This window comes from Nycticebus coucang, chromosome 10 (genome assembly GCF_027406575.1).
Source record: "Nycticebus coucang isolate mNycCou1 chromosome 10, mNycCou1.pri, whole genome shotgun sequence".
NCBI classification, from domain to species: domain Eukaryota; kingdom Metazoa; phylum Chordata; class Mammalia; order Primates; family Lorisidae; genus Nycticebus; species Nycticebus coucang.
Window position 1 is genome coordinate 127,187,287 of NC_069789.1, and position 23,755 is coordinate 127,211,041.

At 50.9% G+C, this 23,755-nt stretch overlaps 2 protein-coding genes across 3 annotated transcripts; both read right to left on the reverse strand.

Annotated features, from left to right (window-relative positions):
* Positions 1-804: 804 nt before the first annotated feature.
* FXYD5 (FXYD domain containing ion transport regulator 5) lies at positions 805-14,031 on the reverse strand. The gene is made up of 9 exons (XM_053606979.1): positions 13,813-14,031; positions 13,015-13,075; positions 11,159-11,239; positions 10,264-10,320; positions 8,468-8,572; positions 5,167-5,229; positions 3,604-3,633; positions 3,449-3,523; positions 805-1,129 (listed from the first exon to the last, which is right to left on the reverse strand). The coding sequence occupies exons 1-9, from the start codon at positions 13,933-13,935 to the stop codon at positions 1,089-1,091; spliced, it is 636 nt and encodes a 211-aa protein (XP_053462954.1). The 5' UTR covers positions 13,936-14,031; the 3' UTR covers positions 805-1,088.
* A 250-nt stretch (positions 14,032-14,281) lies between these two features.
* Positions 14,282-23,733, reverse strand: FXYD7 (FXYD domain containing ion transport regulator 7). 2 transcript variants are annotated; one of them, XM_053606995.1, is made up of 6 exons: positions 23,439-23,733; positions 18,642-18,671; positions 16,403-16,477; positions 16,252-16,294; positions 16,054-16,094; positions 14,282-14,685 (listed from the first exon to the last, which is right to left on the reverse strand). In XM_053606995.1, the coding sequence occupies exons 1-6, from the start codon at positions 23,467-23,469 to the stop codon at positions 14,663-14,665; spliced, it is 243 nt and encodes an 80-aa protein (XP_053462970.1). In that variant the 5' UTR covers positions 23,470-23,733; the 3' UTR covers positions 14,282-14,662. The 2 variants fall into 2 exon arrangements, with proteins under 2 accessions (XP_053462970.1, XP_053462971.1); XM_053606996.1 differs by having other exon boundaries at positions 16,261-16,294; positions 23,439-23,625.
* Between the last annotated feature and the right edge of the window lie 22 nt (positions 23,734-23,755).

A 23,755-nucleotide genomic window follows, 5' to 3' on the forward strand; every position in this document is an offset into this window, starting at 1 on the left:
ATATGCTGGTGATTTCTTTTTCATTATTTCTTTTCTTTTTCTTTCTTTTTTTTTTTTTTAATGCTACTCACAGTCCACTGAACTGTTTTTGTAACCCACGGATGGGCTGTGACCTGCAGTTTGTGAAAGGTGGTTATGCAACCCCCTGTGACCGGCACCTTGTCACTTTGCTTTAGCAAAATCCTTATACCTGGGCAGAGCGCCTGGCCTAAGCCTTGCTCTTGAGGGGCTGCTCTGGGCTAGCCTGGTTGAGCCCCTCCTCTGGGCTGTGGACTCTGGGGGCTTCAGGAAGTGCCCACTAGTGTCTATGCCCCTTCCTGACTCTGTTCTGGGTCCTTAGTACCTCAGAATTCCTCACTCAAATTGCGCTCTGAGCCCATGCCAGGGCCTGTATGGCCTACTTAGTGGATATAGCTATAAGCCAAGAGGTGGCCATTTGTGTATGGAGGGATACCATTGGAGTATGGATGTGCAGGCTGGGAAGGCGAGGGGACCACCGTGGGCTGGGACCTCCGCCGGCGCTCTCCCGAATCCCTCCCGAGTAGGGCTGAGCTGTGGGGGTGATGTGAGGGGGGTGGGCAGGCTCAAACTTTCTGCAGGCACAATGCAGCCCTGACTCTCTCACTGGCCACAGCTTGGCTCCCACCCCCAGGCCCCAGGCTGCCTTCTTTCACTTTGTTCCCTGCCTTGGCTTTGTGACTGTGACTCCTTTGCTTTACTCCTGGGGTGTGTGTGGTGGGGGGACCCAGGCCAAGCCCTACCTTTCTTCCACTCCCCTGTCATGAATGATCGGAGACCACAGGGTAAGGGCCACTGTGCTTTATTTTGGTCTGAACAGCGCGGATAACTGGAGGGGCAGTGCCCAGGGAGCCCAACAGCCTTCCTGGTAGCCAGGGTGGGGAAGGCAGGGGACTCTGGCTGTCAGCCCCAGCTCTGGCTCCACGCATCTGCGTCTTCCCCTCAGGCTGGGCTTCTTATACTGACCATTCTGGAGGCACTTTGAGGGGAGGAAGGCAGCTGGGCATGGTGAGCTTGTGAGGGGCTCAGTCTCGGGGTGCCGGCCCCTACTTCTGACCGACTCACCTGCACTAATTCCGGCATAACTGGGACAACTGCCTACACTTGCCACCTGTGGATGAAGGAAAGAGCTCAGTCACGAGTTGGAGCAATATTGATTATCCTGTGTGCTCTGGGTGCCGGGGGGGGGGCAAGGCCAGTCAATTCCAGCCCTTGGGAAACTCAAAGGCAACTCTAAACAAGTAATGGAGAAGCACCCATGACAAGTCAGGGCACCACCCGCTGAGGGAGGAGCTTCTCAGATCTGCATGCAAGAGCTCTTCGAAAATGCAAGACTATTTTGCATGTTGTGTATTTATTGTGCACCTGCTGTGTGCCAGGTAGTGATCCAGGCCCTGAGAACATAGTGGGGAGCAAAGTTAAAAATCTCTGCCCCTGTTGAGTTGACTTTCTGGTGGGGAAGACCAAGGAGGAGAAAAATAACAGAGTCAAATGTATGAAGATGAGAAGTCAGCTGGGGTAAATGCTGTGAAGAAAAGGCCAGAAAGGAGGCAGGGAGGCCCAGGAGACCACTACATCCTCACAGGGATGACTAGGGGGCCTCACTGAGGATGTGACATTTGAGCAAAAACCTAAAGAAGGTTGGGGGAGCCATTGTGACACCTGGAGAGAGGGTGTTCCAGGCAGAGGGAACAGCCGTTACAAAGGCCCTGGGGTAAGAGGGCACAGATGGGCTCAAGGGACAGTAAGGAGGCCAGGTGGCCAGACCAGAGCAGGTGAGGGGGACCTTAGAAGCCCAGAGGACTTTGAAAAACAGCAATCTACTGTCTCCACTATTGCCTCCCTCCTCCGTCCCCCCTCACCTCTCAGCTCTTCAGCCTCACCCCTTCTTCTGTCCCCTGGCTTACTCTGCCCAGCCACTTGCCTCCTCCTGCTGCTGCTGTCACACGTGTCCAGCTCATTCCTGCCTCCCAGGGTTTGGCACCTGCTGTTCCCTCTACCTTGTTTTTACCATTTTCTCATCCTTAGGAATCAGAGGAAGCTTCTCTCCCCACCCCTCTCAGTCTTGGTCACGCTGCCTTATTGACAAACATCTTTCTCTGTATCCACTCTGTTCTTTATTGTCATCTCCTCACCACATGTGAGTTCCCTGAGGCAGGGACCAGGGCTGCTTATCACCACCATGCCCCCATAGTATGGTGGAGGACAGGGGGGACATGGAGTGGGTGTCCACAAATGCTTGCTGTTGGAAGAATATATGTCCCGAGAGCTAACGCCCCAGGCTCTGCCCTCACCCAGAGCTGGGGCCAATCCTTCACCCATTCTCATGTGCTATGTGACCTTGGGCAGACTCTTCAACTCTCTGAGCCTTAATTATTGCCCCACTGGAAGCAAGGTGGGCCTGATGCTGCCACATCATCTTCTTTTCTCTTTTTTTCTTTTGAGACAGAGTCTTACTCTGTTGCCCTGGGTATAGTGCCATGGCATCATAGCTCACAGCAACCTCGAACTCTTGGGCTCAAGCAATCCTTCTGCCTCAGCCTCCCAAGTAGCTGGGACTACAGATGCCTGCCACACGCAAGGCTAGTTTTTTTGTTTTTGAGCAAGGGGTCTCACTCTTGCTCAGGCTGCTCTTAAACTCCTGAGCTCAAGCAATCTACCTGCCTTGGCCTCCCAGAGTGCTAGGATTACAGGTGTGAGCCACCGCACCCGGGAGCAAACACATTCTGAGTGACCGAGGCAGCAGTTCCCCTTAGCAATCCTGCTTTATGATCATCCATGCTCTTTGGCTTCTCAGCCTTTTGGCTAAGATCAAGTGTAGTATCAACTGATCATCCATGCTCTGCCTCCCCGTTCAGGCAAATAAGATGTGGCTGTGCTCACTTTCCTGATGAGGAAATTGGACAAGTAGGTAATGAGAGTTGGTGCAGGCTACTCAGATTAACTAAGAGCTTGTAAATTGGGGTGTTGTCCAATTGTCCTGCAGCATTTTAAAAGCCTTTTTAAAAAATCAGTTTCTCTATTGTTATTCTCCCTTCGTCGGTCCTTCTCTGCCCTGTGTTGGGTCTTGAGAAGCTGACCTGACCAGCCGCATCCTCCAGGGCCCCTTGTCCTCTAGGTCAGCATTGACAGGAGACAGGAGGAGAAGGGGGAGGGAGGGTTAGGTAACGGCCACATACACCAGGCTTTGTGGTAGGTGCCTGTAGCCACAGCTACTTGGGAGACTGAAGCAAGAGAATGGCTTAAGCCCAAGAGTTTGAGGTTGTTGTGAGCTGTGGTGCCACGGTACTCTACCAAGTGGGTGACATCACCCACTCCATGTCCCCCCGTCTCAAAAAAAATAAAACAACCTGGCACAGAGGCCAGGGAGGACTTCACCCTCAGTCACAGTGCAAGCTTCCCCGTTCCCCCCCCCAACCCCTATTCTCACTGGTGAGGATGACAATGCCTGTGATGAACAGCACAGCTGCCACCAATAGCCCCCGTCTCCGGAGAGTGTTTTCATCTGTAGAGAGAAAATGGAGGTGGTATAATCAGAGGGGCCTTCACCCTTCCTTCCCCCACATCTTCTCATGTATAACTTACCATAGAAGAAGGGGTTGTCCTCATCTGGACCTGAAGGGGACAGACAAGGAGCAAGTCAGGTTTCAGCAAAGGTTTATGGAGTGAATAAGTAAATGGCAGAGTCAGGGACGGGAGAACACCAGGGTCTCAGCTTTGGTACCCTTAGAACAAAACCCAAAGTCCTTGCCATGCATAATCTGGCCGGCATTATTATTCTAACCTCATCCCCTCACTCTCCCCTCACTCACTATACTCCAGACCCACTGGCCTCCCTGCCATTGAACATGCCAGACACCTCACCGCAGGGCCTTTGCACTAGCTCTTCCCGCTGCCTGGAACACCCTTACCCTGGACATCCACGTGGCTACTTTGTTCACTTCCTTTTTAGTGAGACCTGCACTGGTCCTGCATATGAAATACAGGTTGAATATCCCTAATCTGAAAATCCAAAATGTTTCAAAATCTGAAACTTTTTGTGCATCAATACAAAGCTCAAAAAAACCGCTCATTAGAGAGGGGAGGAGGGAGAGGGATTGGTGTGCTCCCACCTAATGGGCACAATGTAACTGTACATGGAAACCTTCCCCCCCTCCCCCCCCCCCCGGGTTTAGGACACAACTACAACAGGGACTTTACCTAACGAATGCAAACATTGTAACCTAATCATTTATGCCTTCATATTAATCTAAAATTAAAAAGAAAGAAATGCTCATGAGAGCATTTTGAATTTTGGATTTTTGGATTAGGAATGTGGTACCAGTAAATATAATGCAAACATTCCAAAAATCACCTCCCCCACCAAAAAAAATCCAAAATCTGAGACATTTCTGGTCTCAAGCATTTTGAATAATAGATACTCGACCCCTGCTCCTCAGTTGATCTCTTTAACACTGAGATCTATTTTTCTTGATGGCAAGTTAAACGCAACTGACGTAAATTGCACATGAACTTTATGGCCACCCATAATAATTATTATGATTATTATTTATAATTTTTCTTCCCCTACAAGAATATCAGTTCCATGAGGACAGAGATTTTTGTCTGTTTTCTTCACTGCTGTATCCCCAGCCCTAGGACAGTGCTCAATGGATATTTGTTGAATGAATGGGCAAACAGTCTCTCTATGTGACCTGTGGGTATGTATCATTTTCACTCCTCCATTGGGGTTGACTGGGCCGGAAGTGGAGAATAAGACTACAGGGGAATAAACCAGGTACCCCTACAAACAGAACTCCCTGCTGACCCACAAGTGACCTCACATGCTTGAGTAAATCCAGCTGAAACCGGAGGACCCACCCAGACAAGCACAGCCTGCATTTCTAAATTGCAGAATTGAGAGCTGAATGAATGGTTATCGTTTTTAGTTACTGAGAATGTATGCAGCATCATTTTATGCATCCATTCACCTATTCAGACATTTATTACGCGCTCACCACCCCCTGCCAGACTTGAAGCCGTTTATTCACTCAACATATGTTTACCGGGACTATTCTGTGCTTGGCTGTGTTCCTGGTGCTGAAACTACACAGTGAATAGAAAACAGCCTGCTTCTATAGGGAGTGGGGGAGGTGGGGAGTTACTGACCAGGTGGCTTGAAGGTCTGAGGGTCTGCGCCGGAGGACATTCTCTTGAGGACCATCGTTGTGGCTTCAGTGGGATGGACAGAGAGAATGGCCAGAGGATGACGGAAGCAGAAACAAGTGATAATACTGAAAGTCTGTATCTGGGAGAAACCCCTCTCCCACACCTGCACAGCCAGTGTGCAGGGTCAGCCATCCCCCAAACCCACCCCTAGAGGCAACAAGTAAGGGTATAACAACAAGTAATGAAATACTGAATAAGCTGGCACCGTCTGGTTCTAACCCCAACCCCTGAGTGACCTGAACCCCTGCCCTAGGATCTTACGGACCACCTACAATCCAGGAGATAAAGGAACTAACCCCTTGGCAAAGGCAGGCAGGGAGACTTCTATGCCCCCAGCTACACAGCCTGGAGATACTTGTCAAACGTTTTGAATATCACCTCTGGCCCTAGATGTGATTTTCGACTGGTGTGCTGTGAGAGGATTTTAGGTGTGCCATGAAAATTTTTAAACATCATTAATTCAATTATTTTTGAAAGAAGTTCAAAGCATAGTAAATATACTCTTTTTCTTATTCTTTTCTTTATCAATATAATTTAAGTGTGCTGTGAGATAAAAAAAGGTTGACACTGCCTTAGACCAAAAATACCAAAGAGTTCCTCTCTTGAGAGAAAAAAAAAATCAGTGCCCCAAAGAAAAGGCCCTGTCCCTCTGGCCCTGAGAAAGACTCCAGCATCCCACCTGATACCTCCATGAGAATTCACAGGTGAAAGCTGCCTTGTGAACCCTGACTTTCCTGAGCCTCTCTCAGCATCTCACCCCCTCAGTATGAACAGGCAGCCAAGGATTACAAGATGTGTAGGGACTGTGTGGCCTAAAGCAGGCACAAGATCAACAGCAGGTGCAAAGCTGCTGAGACCACAGAAAATGCAAAGGACAGCCATGAGGGTGTGTGGTGTTTGTGTTGTACCCTGGAGCTAGATAGTCTGGACTCAAATTCAGATTCTGTCACTTTTGTCAGTGTGGCCCATGGCAAGCTGAGTAACCTCTCTGGGCTTCAGTTCTCTTCCCTGTAAAACAGGAGTAATGACAGTCCCCACCATATATGGTGGTTGTGCACATTAAACAAGGTAGCACAGAAAAGCTTAGTACAGCACCCAGCATGGAATAAGCTCTCTGCAAATTTCAGCAATAGTATTGTCTACTTTGCTCTCCTCCTTCCTTCTGGGAACAGCTCCCCCTTTCTTTGGGGAAACTGCTCTCCCTACCCCAGTCTATGTGGTTCCCCAATTGTGACCAGGTGACAATAGGAAGCATGAAAACCCCAGTCTAGCCTTTCCCTGGGAACTTTCAAATCTCAACTAGTGATTTGGGGGTGAAAGATGGGTGCTATAGATTAAATTGTATCCCTCCCCACAAATGCACATGTGGAAGCCCTACCCCCCAATGTGATGGTATTTGGAGATGGGGCCTTTGGGAGATAATTGGGGTTAGAGGAGTTCATGATGGTGGGCCCCTCCTGATGGGATTAGTGCCCTTTTTAGAATAGAGCAGACAGCTTGTTTCTAATCTTTCTCTCCACCCACACACATCAGGGTAAGGCAATGTGAGGACATAGTGAGAAGGTGGCCATCCACAACCCTCACCAGACACTGTCCCTGCTTGCACCTTGATGATGAACTTCCAGTTTCCAGAACTGGGAGAAAAACATTCTTGTTGTTTAAGCCACCCAGTCTGTGGTATTTTGTTATGGCAACCTGAGTGACTATGACAGTTGGTGAAGTTAGGAAGCTCCAAGCAGGGAGATGACAGGGGCCATTTCCTCCCTAACTGGAAGAGAAGCAGAGGTGGAAGAGGGAGAGAGGATCTGGGAAATCCGGAGGCTCATCAGTGCCTTTTACTACTTGGCTATGATCCCCTTGGCCCTGCTGAATTTCTCTCATGTAGACCTAGGAACGTGGACTAATACATAAAGTAACTCAGGTCAGCAAAGACTCAGAGCAAATTAATGCAGATAACGTGAAAATGCTTTATCAACTGGGAAGTGTAGACATAGCTGCTACCCCCCACTCCCAGAAGGGCGCTTTTGTGTAAAATAAAAAGCTCCCTTCCCCAAGACACTTTATTTTCATTTGTTGTAAAATTGTTTTAGTAGACAGATTCTGTAAGAATGAGATGCTTTAATGATGCCATCACTGAAAACTTGATATGATTATGAAGATTTCCAAGGGGAATAGCCTTAGAGGCGGTGCTTTTGCACAGTGCCCAGCCTGCACAACTGTGCATGCCTCTCAGCCTGGGAATGACCTAAGCTACAATACTTTCCAGTGGGGGCTGCCCCTTGAAAGGGATGATCACACAAGCATTAAAGGCCCTGTGTTGCCATCATATCAGCTTGGCCCCTTTTCCATACCTGGTAACATTAACTCACATGTCCAGAAGGAAACTACCTCTTCCCTGACTCTAGATCTATGTGATTCAGGAAGGGCTGATCCCTGTCTCCAGACCCAAGGTGAGGCACAAGACTCAGGCCTAACCAATCAGAGTATTCATTTCCCAGGCTCCCATGATGAACTTCCAGTTTCCAGAACTGGGAGAAACCACTGGGAGAACCATGGGTTCAGACATGGACATCTCCAGCCAAGCCAATGAGAGTCAGTACTAGGGTGGAAATGATGGGAAAGAGATATTCTCCAGCCACTGGGCTTGTGACCTACACTTAGAACTATGTGACCATCTTTGTCACCAAGAGAGGAAAAGTGAGCTGAGAATGAAGACAATGGGGCTAAGCGAGGGAGCAATTCGGTCATGATGGCAGTGAAAGCTCCTTGATCCAGCTATGCCTGAAATTGCCTACCTCTGGACTTTGCAGAACTTATTTAACCAGTAAATCTTCTTTTTAAAAATTGTATTTTCTATATTTTGCAACTTACAAGCGCCTACGCTATTATTAAGACATACACAAAGCAGACATTCAGAACCACATTTTATAGCCCCACTTCCATGAAGGGAACTGAAGGAGAGAGAGTTCCCAAGTCTACCAGTTTAGGAAATGCTGCATAATGTATGCTCCCCTTGGAGATGCTTGCTGCAAATTAGCTTAATGAAGACTCTGAGATGTCCTGCCATAAAGAAACATGTTTTAACTCAGAGTTCCCCCAAATACCTTTGATCACAAACCAAAAAAAGTTTTTTAAAAAATATATTAACAACCCCTCAGGTGCTCTAGACTTGGGGAAATGGTGACCCACATAGAGAATTAAACAAAAATTGTAGGCCACCGTTCTCAGTCCCCAGCTCTACCTTCCTTGGTGCTCTTGTGCGTCCTTGGATCTGTCATTAGAGGTCCATCCACTTCCGTCGTTTGCTGGTTCTGGGTCTGGGCCTCAATTGACTTTAGTGTTGTTTCTACTCAGGTCAGAAAAGCAAAGAGGGAAAGATAGAAAAGACCACATTAGGGACATGCAGTTCCAGAGCTCAGCAAGCAGCAATCTCCCTCCCGCAAGCTGGCAGAACCCAAATATACCAAGTGTCATTTCAGAGGTGAGAAAGGGGGACTCTCCCATGTACTGCTGGTGGGAGAGAAAACTGGTGCAGGACTTGGGAAGGCAGCTTTCAAAACAAATGGAAACATTCATGCCCTTTGCCCTAATGTGTTTTGGACAAAAGCACAGGCCCTGGAATTATATTCTTGGTCTTTGATCAGAGCTATGTCCCTGACCTTCGGCAAGATACTCTGAGCCTCTGTTTCTTTATTTGTGAAATGGGGATGATCTAACTTCTTAGAGTTAGAGTGAGGATTGAAGGAGTTAACACAAGTGAAAATATTTGGAACCATAACCAGCACATATTAAGTATATACTCAAAGTGTTGCTCGAGGAAGAAGAGAAAGGCTTGTCATTGCGGCACTGTGTGTAGACAGAAGAAGCTGGAGGCCATCAATATGCCCAAGAGGTGTGTGACTACCTTCACTGCAGCAAGGGCACCCCGTGGGTACCGGCAGCAGCGAAAACAAGACAAATCTCTGCTCAGTAACGTGAGAAGAGCTTCCAAACATATAGTTGCATGAAAAAAACAAGGCAAGTTGCAGAATAGTCTGATATCCTGAAACTCACGAATATTCCCCACAGTCAGAAGATTTTCTCCCAGGTAATATCCATGTCATATGGTGTCACTGGGGAGCCATCCCCAGTGCTGGCAATGGGGACCTCTCAGAGACGGGGAGGTGGGGAGGGAAGAAGCATGGGAGTGTTAATGGAATTTATCTTGCTGACAGTATTGTGTCCTTTCCACGGAGAATGTGTTTATGTACGACCATGGCAGTAAACATCAATTGAAAAAAATTGGGGAGTGGTTTTGAATTATGTCATATTCCGAGAAAAAGTTCAAATGTTATTTGAAAATTCACAAAAGGAAAAAAGAGTTATAGAGATGAAAGGAAGAAATGAATGAAGTTGGCACACTGGGAGTTTCTGGGGGGTGTTTGTGAAGTTCTACTCCCTGATCTGGGTGACAGTCACACATGGGTTCAGTTCAGAGTAAGCCATTAAGTTGTACATAATTTATGGGTTTTGTATTTTCTATATGCATGTTCATGTCACAATTTCAAAAATTCTTTTTTTTTTTTTTTTTTAAGACCAAGTCTCACTCTGTCACCCTGGGTAAAGTGCCATGGCATCATAGCTCACAGCAACCTCAAACTCTTGGGCTCAAGCTATCCTCTTGCCTCAGCCTCCTGAGTAGCTGGCACTACAGGCACCTGCCACAATGCCTAGCTAATGTTTTTTCTGTTTTTAGTAGAGACAGGGTCTCACTCTTGCTCAGGCTGGTCTCAAACTCCTGAGCTCAAGGGATCCACCTACCTCAGCCTCCCAGAGTGCTAGGATTAGAGGTGTGAGCCACCTTAACCTGGCCTAAAAGTTCTTTTTTTTTAAAGTATTGAATGGGGTTGGCTGACCGCCCTACTCAAAGTAAACTGGGGGGGTTCAAAGCTTAAGTGGAGACTGAAATAGGCACCCAAAGACCCAGAGTATCAGCAGAAGAGGGAGAGCTATGTATGCCCCGGACCCATCCCCAGCCCCTCCTCTTGCCCCACTCACCATCAGCAGGCCCTGCTTGGGGCTCAGGGGTGGCCTGAAGCTCTGGATAGGATGCATCTGGAGTCCAGAAACAGGGGATCAGGGAGAAAAGAGCAGAGAAAAAAGTGGAGAAGGTCCGTAGATGAACACACAGGGGATTCCCATAGCAACTCAATTTCCATGTAATGAAAATGACTTAATTAATCCAGTCATCTGCTAACTGTCCAAATGTGCTGCCAGCATCTCCCCTGACTCAGGACCTCACTCCCACAGACGCCATCCCAAAGGCTCCTTGGGGATGCTGGCTGCAGATTAGCTCTCTCAAGATGCTGAGATGTCTTGTTTAAAGAAATGCGTTTAACTCAATCTCCCAAATACCTTTGCCCACAAACTGGCATCCACATGCTCTGATGAGAGCCCCTGGAACTTCCTCTGGGGACCCATTATTCTCTGATTCTTGCTCTACTTTACTAGGTGGGGCTGGTGCCAGCCCTGTTGAAGGTTGAACATGGAGCCCAGGCCCAGCCAATTAGCTTTCTGTGCCTGTGGCCACAATGATCAGCTCCAAAGACACTTGTTTCTGGGACATTTGCTGGATTGGGGAAGGGGAAATTCTCTTGCTTTGATTCTTAGCAGGAAGGATGAAAGCCCCAGGCTTCCAGGGACCCACATGGCCCCATGAGAGAGGACTGCTTGAAAACAAAGCCAATAATGAGAAAACAGAACTAAGGGATGGAGTGAGGTTCCTGAGAACATCGTCTGAGCACCTAGGCGGAGCCATGCCTAAAGGTCTATCCCCTAACATTTTAGTTACACGAATCCATAAATCCTGTGTGTGTTTGGTTCAAGTTCGGGATTTTTGTTGCTGTTTGCAATGACAGGGTCTTGACAGAACTGTCCCTCTTAAGATCCTCACCTGGGGCTGGTGTCAGGCCAGAAATGGCCACAGTAGTTGAGTCTGCTGGAGAAATGGGCGGGGTCCCCTCCAATGTCTGTCCTGGGAAATAAAGGATGAGAAATCTGGGAGAAGCCTCTGGTCCCTCTTGTCTTATCAACGCTCCCACCCTCCCCTTCTTGCTGAACTCTTGGGGGTAACTCTAGAAACTCTGGAGGTCCTACTGCCCATGGAACCACCCAGCTTTGGCGGTATCAATCAATCCATGACCCTGAATCCGTGACCCTGGAAGTGTTTTAAGCTTTGCTAATGCCTGAGAACCCTCCCTCCATCCCCCTCCTCGCCCACTCTATGAGATGAGAGATGCAGGCTCATCTTGTTAGCCCGGGTGCCAGGGGCCTGATTTCAAATTCTACTTCCCTAAACTTTCTTTCTGTGTGACCTGGAGCAAATGAAGTCCCCTTTTTGAGTCTCGCCTGCCTGGTCTGCAAGTGGAGATAATAACTGAATCTACTTCCCAGGGTTAAATAGCATGGAATGAGATGGAGCTTCAGGTCATCAGCAATAGACACATCCACTGCCCCAAGCCTGGCCGGGCCTCCATCCCCTCATCACTGGACATCCCAGCAGCCTCCTCCCTGGTCTCCCATGGCATAGTCCCCACCTGCAGCCAGAGGAAGCCTGGGAACACCTGAGTCAGGTCTGGACCCTCCTGGCTCAGAGCCCTGCCCCAGCTAACCTCACTCCCGGTAACAACAAAGTCCTCACTTGGCCCCTAAATCCCCCTCCTCCAGGGCCTCCATCACTTCTTGGACCTCTCCTCCTCCCACCCTTGCTCACTCCAACCCAGCCAGCTCCTTGCCTGCTGTTCTTCAAACTTGTCAGACAGCACTCAACTCCCAGATCACCTGTAAGGCTCTCTCCTCATCTCCTAGCTCAAACCATCACTTCCTCAGCGAGGCCTTCCCTGAACACCCTCTGCAAACAATCCCCATTCCCCTCCTGTGTTTTTCTCCATAGCACATGTCACCTTCTCAAATACTGTCTACTGCTCCATCATTTGCTGATTTGTTGACGTTCCCCACTAGACTGTGAGCTCTGGTTTTAGTCACTGCTCTCTCCCCAGTGCATAGAAGATCTGGCTCATAGTAGGCACTCAGCAAATATCTATCGAATGGCTGAAAGATACATTTTGTCAAAGAATGGGGGCACCATCAGTGCAGTGTATGCTCTGGATTCTGGGGGCAGGCGGGACAGTTACCATCCCAGCTCCGCCATGTACTAGCCGCTGGCACAAGGCGTTTTCCCTCAGTGAGCCTCAGTTTCCTCATCCATAAAATAGGAATGACAACGTGTTCAATTGAGAACAGCTAAAACCTAACTGGGCTAGTGCACACAGTACCCGCCATGTAAAAAACATCTGCAAATGCCCCCTCAGTTCCCACCTTTGAGAAACACAGGCGAGGCAAGGCGGAGATATCTCTTAACGCTTTAGACTAGCCCAAGCTCAACCTCTTTGCTTAACGGTGCATTGCCCAGGGACCCGGTAATCTGCTTTGCTGGAGCCCAGGCTTCCTGGCTGCTGAGTAGGAAACTGATACCGATCTCACGGCCAAATCAAACCAAGCCAGCTCTTCTCAGAGGTGAAATGGAGGATGCTCAGCAGGACAGGCTCCAGCCGGACTCACTGGAAGTGGCCCACCCAGTTCTGAGGTGTCCAACCCTGCCCCCCAGAGGCCTCCACACTTCCTGGTGTCAGCTCAGTAGTGGTAGTGAGTAGACAGGACCCAGCATCCATATTCTCTGCCCACACAGCCAACAGCACACTGGGAGGGCTGGGTGCTCTGGGCAGGGTGCAGACAAGGGCTGGGTCTTACCTCTGGTGGGAAGAATCAGGCCAAGGATGGTGAGGAGATACAGGCGACCAGAGGGCGTCATCTGTGGGTGAGAACAGGATAGAGTCAGTCGTGATGTCAGGCTTTAGGCCCAGGGCAGCCCTTGGGGGTCCTGCAGACCCATTTCCTACCCTGAGTAGTCACCTCTGACTTCCAGGAGTGGCAGCTGGCTTCTAATGCAGGGTGAGAGGCTCAGAGGTGGGGACCCCAAGCCACCACCCATTTCTTTCCCCTGCAGGTCCCCAAAGAACACAAGAAGCATCAGACCAAGCTGATCTCCCAGCAGCAGAAACGCCAGGGGACACTCCTGAAGCAGAAAAGCACCTCCCTGCTCCTCTGCTGGACACTTACCCCTGGCCCGACAGACAGTGAAGAAGGACGCGAGGGGTCTGGGGCAGGGGAGGAGATCAGGAGACTCCTTCCCTCCCTTAGGGGCCCAGAGCCCAGGAGTTGGCAAAGAGGAAGAGTGAGTAAGGCACTCCTGCTCACACAGGAAAAGTGAGCGGTGTTAGGGGCCGCTGTGCAGGGAAGATAGAACGGGATGCTGCGAGGATCACAGAAGGATTGGTCCGAGAGGGATGACGGAGATCCGGGGAGACTGAGGCAGGAGGGAGCGGAGCGGCGAGGCCCACTGTGGCACAGAAAGAGGAGGTGAGACAAGAGGGCTTGAAGGCCGGGCGCAGAGGCGCAGAAAAGGCCGGTCTCCCGCCCACCTGAGCCAGGCCTGGGCAGAGGGGAGGAGGTTGGAGGTGGGTGGAGGTGGGCGGAGGAGGGACTTACGTCAGAGCTCGGGGTCCCGAACCGGCGGCCGCGTGGGGAGAGGGCAGCGACAGTGGCTGACTCCAGGCGGAGGGTGTGGCCAGGGGAGCGCGGGCGGGCGGGGACCCAGACCGGCTCAGTCATTTCCTCTTGGGTTTCCTGGCGTTAGGGCCCGGGGTGGGAGCCGGAGGGGAAGACGTTGAGGGTGTTGGGGGCAGGGGTGAAGGACAGGCCGGGGCCCCACCTCTCGGCCTGCAGGAGGGTGGGGATGGGGAACCCCGCAGGCTGGTCTTGGGTGGGTGGGGCTCCGGGGGGAGGGGTCTACGGCGGGGTCGCTGGAGGAAGGGAAGGGAAAGGGAAACTCGGGGGTGTGGAAGGGGAGGCGACTCCTGCCGCTGGGAGAGCAGAAGGAGAAGGGGTGCAATCCGAGCACTCAGGGGAGCGCCTCTCCCCCACTGCGTCCCCACAGATGAGGACACAGAGACAGAACAGGAGAAAAACCAAATGCACATTTATTAAGCTCAAGACAGGGACACCGAGGGGTCAGAGGTACGGATCTTCGGGGCGGAGACAAGGAGGTGCAGGGAAGCGGTACACGGGGTTCTGTGGGGGCTCGCGAGGGACCCCTGGAGCCCAGGAGTGAAGGCCTGAGTCCCTGGGTCTGGGATACAGACGGGCTCTTTGCGGGGGTCGTCATTGCCAGGGTCTGAGGAGGGACGGCGGGGTGCAGCGGCTCCAGCCTTGGGGTGGGTGGGGCGGCCCATTCGGGGAGCGCTCCCCGGCGCACGGCTGGGGTCCCCACCGCCTCCACCGGGTCCTCAGGCTCCCGCGCTCAGGCAGGGACAGCAGTGGAGGTTCCCCAAGGCTGCTTTTACACGCCGCCACCGCCAGGGGCTGGAGCGAGAAGAGGGGGTGTCAGCGCCCGGAGGGTGGAAGCAGTTTCCGTGCCACAGCCCAGTCCTCGTGGAAGCCACCCTGGACTGTCGCCCTCGAGCTACATCGAGGAGCTGTCTACCTCCCCACACCCTTCTGTCTGGTCCACAGGGGGACACCTGCGTCATGGAGAGGAACACATCTGTGGGAGCTGGCGACCCCACTCCCAACCTGGGCTTTTCTGGGGTGGTCCCCTGCCAGAAAGGGACCCTTCTACACCCCCAACCTCCTGCTACACCCTCACTTCTTTCCCAGACCCTGAACATTATATCCAACGGATATAACGGGATATGCCCCCATTTCTTACCCACTCAGGACTACCCCTCAACTGGGATGGGTCAGAGTCCTGCCCCATTTGTGTTTTTTAATTTCATTAAAAGAACAGAAAACGAGAGAAATGAAATTCCACACCAAACCCCCTCAACTATTGAGTAACCCAAGACGCTTCCCCCGCTTTTTTTTTTGGTTATGAGAATTTATAAGAGGCAGAGAGATTCCCATCTCTGATTTCTCAAAGTCTCTGGAAAGGACGCGATTCCAGTAAAAACAGGTCAAGATATTTTTACATAATTAAAATGAACACCCCCAAGGAGTCAAAATCTTTCATCTACATGCTTACCAGCTCCTGCATCCTCTATCCCTCTCCGTCTTCCCACACACCTTCCAGCCACCTGCACCCACACTCCTCCTCCTCAGCCCCCATCCCTTCCTCCGCGTTCCTTTCCTACATCTTCCCCCTCCACCCCCTTCCTCTTCACCCTTCATCCCTCTCCTGCGGGTCCCAGCTTTCTCCTCCATCCTGGCACTCTCTGCAAGCCATATGTTCTCTTTTCCAACATGAATCTTAAAATCTGTATTCTATACATCTCTCTTCTTGTTATTTTGATGTAATTATTCAGAAGCCAGCTTGCCTTCCCTCCCTCCCTTCCTTTTCTGTGGTCCTTTCATCCTAGATCTGCCCAGCAGAAGCATCAAGGCTGGAAACATTCTGTCCCCCGTCTTCCCCTGGGCTCGGACTCTTTCTCCATTCTCATTGGCAGAAGTCCTTCTCCCACAGAGGGCCCCTCTCTCCGCAGCTTTCTCCTCTGGGAAATTAGTTTGCCCTCACAGGCTTCTGTATTTGTTTCTGGGAATCTTTGTGGCCTCTTTAGGACATCCCACTCTGTCTCTCCGTGATTGAGTATCTTTCCTCTGCCACACTTCCTCAGCTTCCTGTGGAGTTGTCCCACCACCCTCTGTTGGTGGCTCCAATTCCCTGTCCCAGCTGAGGATTTCCCTTTCCACTCCCACCTCGCAGCCTCCCACAACCACACACTTTTTCACCCTCACCTGAGGAGGGAAGTTCCGACTTACAGGATTTGCATGTTGGGCTGTGGAGGCAAAGATGAGAGAGAAAAGCAGAGAGGTTCACCAGGCACGGGCTTGGGGGTGGGGGCATGCATCAAAGGCCCAGAGGGCCCTTCTACTAGGGAAGCACCCCAGGGCCAGGCCCCCCCACTCCTCCCCCTCTCCCCACTATGGCCAGACCTCTCAGACCTGGAGTCCGCCTTCCTGCACTTCACCTTCTTGCCTGTTGGGAGAGACAGAACAAGGAGACAGGACACAGGTAAGGACATGGGCACAAGCCAGCCGTGGGGTGGTAGGCACCCAGGGGTACCCAGGAAGGGGCCACACTTACTGATGATAATGAGGATGCCCAGCAGGAACAATATGGTAGCCAGAGTCATGCCCACTGTCTGCACCGTTTTGTAGTCTGGGGAAGATGATGAGGGCGGTCAAGGCCAGGCTGGCACCTCAGCCCCACCCAGAGCCCGGTCCTGGCTCTAGGCTGCCCAGCCAGGGGCCCAGAATCCAAGGGTGTTGCAGACCATGTCAGGGGCTAATGTGAGCATGGAGAACGTGGGCTTGGGCTCCATTAGCTCCTTTTGAACTCTCTACCCTCTACCATCCTCTCCAGCCCTCTCCCTCTAGATTCTTCCACCCTATCATAATCTCCCTCTACTGTCTCCTCCCTTGTTCTGGTCCTATCACCCATCGGGGCTATGACACCAGCCTTCTCTGTGGTCTTGCTGCCTTGCCCCTGCTCCCAACCCCACAGCCACAAGGACTCCTCATCTCAGAACTCCTCATCTCCCTGGACTTCCACTGCACTCCACCAAAAGCCAAAATGTTCTCTCCATGGCCCCCAAGACCCTGTGTGATCCTGTCCCTCTTCCTTCTCAGACCTTTCCCACTCCATTCCTTGTCAGTCCTCTGCTCCAGCCACCCTGGCCTCCCTGATGTTCCTAGAGCATATCAGGCTTTGTCCTACCCCAGGGCCTTTGCACATACTGTTCCCCCCTGCCTGAAAGCTCTTCCTCTAAATCTCCACATGGCTCCTTCCCTCACCAACATCTTGGGCTTCATGCAAGTGTAAGTGAAACCTTCTCTGGCTGTCCTATTTAGAATTTTCAATGCTCTCTAACACTTTCTAATCTCATTCCCTCCTATGTGCTCCTTCACAAGAATTAATCTTATTTCCTATTCTTGCCTAAAAAGGTTCTTGTCTAATATATAACTTTCCTATTTATTTTCTTGAATATCTGTCTCTTTTCCATTGATGTAGGGCCAAGGAGGGCAGGAATTCATTTTTTTTTTTTTTTTTGAGGCAGGAGTCTCATTTTGTTGCCCTCAGTAGAGAACCTGAGACCATGGGTCACAGCTCACAGCAACCTCAAACTCTTGGGCTCAAGTGATTCTCTTGCCTCAGCCTCCCGAGTAGCTGGGACTATAGGCGCCCACCACAATGCCCAGCTATTTTTAGAGATGGGTGTCTCGCTCTTGCTCAGGCTGATCTCGAACCCATGAGCTCAAGCAATCTACCCACCTCCCAGAGGGCTAGGATTACAGACACGAGCCACTGCGCCTGGCCAGGAATTCTTGTCTGTCTTTCTCTCTGCAGCGTCTCCAAGTCCCTGGAGCATTGCTTGGAGCATTGCTCAGTAATATTCATTAAAATATGAATTTATGGACCACCTACTCTTCCCACAATGACCTGGGCCTCTGCCCTCGAGTTGACCTCCATATTATGATGCCAGGGTCTCAAGGAGGGCCTCTCCTGGCAGAGCAGCCAATATTTGATCTGAGCTTGCTGTGTAGAGAGATAGGGGAGGAGCATTCCTGGCAGAAGCAATAGCAAAGACCCTAAGATGGAAAAGAAACTGACACACAAGAGGAACAGTATGAATAAGCAAAGGGTTGGGGGCAACAGGTAGGTATTTAGAGGGGAAACTGGGACCAGATCCACCAGACCTGGAGAAACTTCTTTGAGCTTCAGTACCACGAACATGATTTAATGGCACCATCCAGATAAATCTTTCCCAGTCTTCATAAGCAATAACTACCCTATTTCCCCGAAAATAAGACATCCTCCGAAAATAAGACCTACTTACAGGAAAGGTAAGACGTCCCCTGAAAATAAGACCTAGCGCATCTTTGGGAGCACACCTTAAAATAAGACACTGTCTTATTTTCGGGGAATGGGGTATTACTATGCCTTGTTTACAGAAGGTCCCAGAGAGGTAAAGTCAATTGCCCAAGGCCACACAGCTAGTGAATGGGTAAGGCAGGATTCAAATGCAGGCAGCCGGGCCTCTGAGTCATTGCTTTTAAGGTTTCCCCTTGTTTGCTTCTCTGATGACTCCAAGGCACCAGCCCAGAGCCTGGTGAGGTTCTGAAGGGAGCTCAGAGAGAGTGTGAGCCCACCCTTCCCCCAATCTGATTCAGCCCTCCATGAACCCAGCTGATGTGCACTGTATCCTATAAGGCCACATATCAAGTGGCCATAGCTGAAGCAACTTCAGCAGTGACCTGTGGGGACCTGTAGCCACCCCTCCACCCAGCCCCAAGGTAGCTCTATCCCAAAATTCAACACTCACCATAATAAAATGGGTCAGGTTCCTCAGGAGCTTTGAGAAGGAGTGGGGGGTGGTGGGGCAGAGAGAGAGAGAGAGAGAGACAGAGAAAATTCAACCATGGATTTCTAAGTCTTTTTGAAGATACATATGGGGCCACCAAACCAATACTTTCTTTGCAGAAATCAGATAAAGTAACTTTTTGTCCTGGATGACACAGCCTCGTGGCAAGACACACAAGGCCTGAAGAGTGGAACACTGACTGGATTCCAGCCCCTGCACACATGTCAATCAGTCCTGTCTTATAGGCAGTGCACAACTTATCCAACTGTACCTGGCAGTCCCAGTCCTAGACCCCTGTGGAGGTCTGATGCAAGTTCATTCTCTGAAACACACACACACTTGGCATATGTTGCCAAGGGGTTAACAGTCCCCAGTCCCACAGGTGGACCACTGAACGTATCAGCTTCCCCTCATTGCTCCCTAAAACTTCTCATCACCTCAGAGCTCCCTCAGACAAGTGCTGTAGGGAGCTCACTGCTCTCGTCCAGTGGCCCTGCCAACAAATCCAGTACAGGGGAGCCATGCTGGTTCCTATCCTATATCAGTATATTTTTAAGACACCATTTTAAGGTTCAAAATTAATTTTGTAATAGCGTTCCCTCTGTGTGTGTGTGCACATGCATGCACATTTGTATAGAACTCTACCACATGAAACATACCCTTCCATGAGAAGTCTCACTGCAATTTCAGAAATGTTAATGTGTGGATAAAACGTGTATGTGTCTGTGGATCTACTTTTCCCAATTTCCCACCTTCCTGCCCCCAACCATATTTCCCTTCAGGAAAGCTCAGAACATCATTTTTGGGAAGTCCATTCTCCTGGCTAATTCCTCTGATGGTTACACTTGGCCTTCTCCAGAGCACAATTCTATAGAGTGTCTGCCACCCAGGGAAGGGGTCTGGGGTGCCAGGGTAATGCCAGGTATCATCCTTAATGTTCTTCCTCCTTCCAGGCTCAGGAAAGGATGGCTTCCTAAAGTTAAGTGGGATCATGTGACTAATTTTGGTCAAAGAATTGTGAGTGAAATTGTCACTGTCATTTCCAGTCTAGAGCATATAAGTGCCTGTGCAAGCAATCTCTTTTGGCAGGGCAAGGTGGCTCATGCCTATAATCCTAGCACTCTGGGAGGCCAACCTGGGTGGATTGCTTGAGCTTAGGAGTTCAGGACCAGCATGAGCAAGAGAAAGACCCTGTTTCTACAAAAAAAAGAACGATTATCCAGGGATTGTGGCGGGCACCTGTAGTTCCAGCTACTTGGGAGACTGAGACAAGAGGATCACTTAAGCCCAAGAGTTTGAAGTTGCTCTGAGCTATAACACCAATGGCACTCTACTCAGGGCAACTGAGTGAGACTCCATCTCAAATAAATTAATTAATAAAAATTAAGGGTGTGCGTGGTGGCTCATGTCTGTAATCCAAGCACTCTGGAAGGCCAAGGCAGGTGGATAGCTTGTGCTCAGGAGTTCAAGACCATTCTAAGCAAGAGAGACCACATCGCCACTAAAAATAGAAAAACTAGCCAGGTATGGTGGTGGGCACCTGTAGTCCTAGCTGCTCAGGAGGCTGAGACAAGAGAATTAATTGCTCAAGCCCAAGAATATGAGGTTGCTGTGAGCTATGATGCCATGGCACTCAACCCAGGGCAACAGAATGAGACTCAGTCTCAAAAAAAAAAAAAAAAAAAAAAAAGAAGAAGAAGAAAAGAAAAGAAAAAGAAATAAATGACATAAAAATGCTCCTCTCTAAAAAAAATTTTTTTTTTAAACAATTAAAAAAGTTTTTAAAGAAAGAGCTCTCTTTGGCCTCTGGTCTAGTGACCTAAATGTTCGAGATGGTGACTGCTCTACTTTTCTTTAGTAACCAGTCAACCTGTGAAGGACATGCATGTAGCATAAGTGAGAAGTGAACCCTGCTGGACTTCTGGTACTATTTGTTACTACAGAATATGCTAGCTAGCCTAAACTGACCAATAAGGTGGCCCCGAGGCCAGACCTTGAATAGCACTGATTCACACAATGTGTAAGTTTGTGACATTACTTGGTTTTCTCCTTTATTTTCCCAGCTGACAATGGATAGCACAGCCCCATGCCTGGCAGCAATTTAAAAACATCAACACATTCATTTTTCACTGCAACTCTCTGATACAGGTGCTATCTTCACCCCCACTTCACAAAAGGGGGACACTGGACCCAGAAAGGCACAGTCACTTGCTTAAGATTATTTCTATGTTTGACTTCGATTTAAGGCCAAAAAAAGGGCTAATTTTCCATTTGTGGTGATGATACAAAATAAAACTAATTATGTTTTAAAAAAGCTAATCCCTTGAAGGAAAAAAATGTTAAATGGCAGGATGGGGAACATTTGAATAGGACCAAAATCATAAAAGTGAAACTCAAAAGCCTTAAGATGGGGGAAGATTGTTTGTAGAGTTACTTGTGCTCTGTCTCCAGATAGCAGATAAACTTGTTTGATTCATCTCTGCTGTTCATCCTGATATCTGGGGAAGGCTCTCCAGTTTTCTGGAATGAATAACTGAATGGATGCGAGGCAGAAATGAGATACTCCAACTGCTGCCGCTGGGATGCAGCCTCCTGCCTCTTGGTTTTCCACACACCTTCCCTCCCCCGAAGTTACCAGGAACCCACTGGGTGAGCGCTTGTCCCAGAATCCTCTTTGGTTCCCTCCTGGGTACCCAGTGTTTCATGCAGAAGATCCTCTTCTGGTCCCCACTGCCCCAGCAATCTGGGCCCTCAGGGTGAGGCTGGGCGAAGGGGTGGAGCCAGGAGGCAGGAAAAGGAATGTGTCTTACTCCTGGCCGGTAGCCAAGGAGAGATCATGAAGGAGGTGGTTGCTGTGGCAACCAGGGTATCTTGAGAGGTGAAGAGAGGTGATGGGTGCAGGCACCCCGGGCTGGCTGAGGTCCTGTGTGAGGCTTGGGTTTCTAACTCTGTGCCCAACCTCAGCCCCCTCTCCTCCTTCTCCACCTCCTGTTGTTGCCCCTGCAGGACTGGCTTCTGGCCAAGGTTAGGGTCCATCTCAGGCACAGGGACGCAGGCACAGTTGAACTAATGAACCCCCTTTCGTTGGCCCTCAGTTCTCCCTCCTGTTCTCTGGCAGAAGTGGGGAGAGAGCCTCACCTCCTTCCCCTTCATTCCCCAAGAATTCATTAATTAGTTTCCTTCAGTAGCTTGCGACAACATACAACATGCTTTTTCTCCCCTGGGATTCCCCCCCTCCTGCTGTGACTGGGAGAAAAGGGGGAGCTAAGCGGAAGGTGGGGGATAAGGAGTCTGCCCTCCCACCTCTGCCTGTCTGCTGCCATCGATCCTGCTAACCACCACCTCTGCGAAAAGAAGCCCTGGGCTCCCGCCAGGCCTGCTGCCTCAGCCCTGCCCCCTCTCCCTAGGGTGGCTTCCAGCCTCTGCAGCCCCCCCACCCCGCCCTGCTTTGGATTCTGCAGATATGGCTCAGTGCAGCAGCCCCTGGCTACTGGGAAAGGGAAAAGGGGGAAGGGGAAGAGAGATAGGAGTGGGGTTGGGGTTCCCTTTGCTTCCAGAGGCTCCTCAACACCCCAGCCTATCCCCTAGCCCTCCCCCCAGTGCTGGAAACCCTCACCACACACCCTCCCCCATTAAAGCATTTTATCCCTGCCCTGCTGCAGAAGCAGGTTCAGCCAAAAGGGCTGTTAGGGCACAAGAATGGGAGTGAGCGATTAAATGGGTGCATAACTGGGTTAAGGGATGTGAAATATAAACCTGTGTGTGGCTGCATGGGGGTAGGGAGGACACCTATGTGCACACCCAAGTGCACCTCCAGAACTAGAAAACACCACTGGGTGTAGGCTGGGAAGGAGGGTCCCGCCACCCAGTGCCACCCATGAAGGTTCACTGCAGTGATTTGGGCCCCACCCCAGGCTGCCCCCCTGCTATTCCTCTCTCCCTCCCTCTGTCTGTTTCTCTCTGCATCCTTCCCCATAGTGGTCTCAATCCCTCTAAGTCTCTCTCTGTCTCTGATTTTCTCTCTCTGCAGCTCTGTCTCCTGCTCTCTGCCCCTCCCCTCCACTCGCTCTGAATCTCTCTGAGTCTTTCTGTTTTTCTGGGTCTTTGTGTCTCTGACTCGGAATCATCTGTCTCTTGGTCTCTATCTCTTTCACGGTCTCTCAGTCAATCTCTCTCTCTCTCTCTCTCTCTCTCTCTCTCGCCCTCCACCCCCCCACCCAGCTCTCCCTCCTTCCTTCCCTCTAAACCTGCCTGTCAGGGGTTTCAGGACACATCCATCATAGGAGACAGGGCTGGAAAGAAAAGGGATAGGGACCCCCAAACCCCCTTGCCCACCGCAGGGACCCTGATATCTTCCAGAACCTCTGTGGCCGCAGACCCACCCGCTTCCACCATCGAAGCCCATCTCTCTCTGTCTCTGCTACCATCTCTAAGCTGGACCAGCCACCCGGTTGCCATAGCGACCTGTCCGAGCATCCTTTCTCCCGGGACTGCCACTCTCTAACCGCGGGTCCCACATAGGGAGGACACGGTCAGGCGGAGAGTGCCCATGAAACCCAGAGGGACCTCAGGGGTGCTTCCTCCCAGGGAAGAGCCGAGATCACCTCTCCACTCCCCTCCCTTACCAATACTGGAATCGCCCCCATACCGTGTCTCCTAAGATCTCAGATCCCGGAGCCCCCCTGCATCCCCTCCCCAGGTGACTCTAAGCTCTCAGATGCCGCAGCCTCCCAGCACCGCCTCCCCAAGTGCGCTCACCCTTTGTGGGGGTCTGGGTTGGGGTCGCCATGCTGGACCAGAGCAGGGGGCTGCTGGATGCTGAGGCGGTTAAGGCGCGCTGCAGCAGCTGGAAGCAGGATGGACTGATGTGGGGGGGAACGGGGGGGAGCCCTGGTGTTGGGGGGGCCTGTAGCCAATGGGGGCTCGGGGAGCCCGCCCCCGTCCAGGCCACCCCCGCCCCCGCCCCCGCCCACTGCCGTCGTCCCCGCCCCTTCCCCAAGGGTGGGGGCGCCCCCTGCCGGGGCCAAGGGGCGCCCAAGCTTTCCCGCAGAGGGACCGACAGATCAACAAAGCGC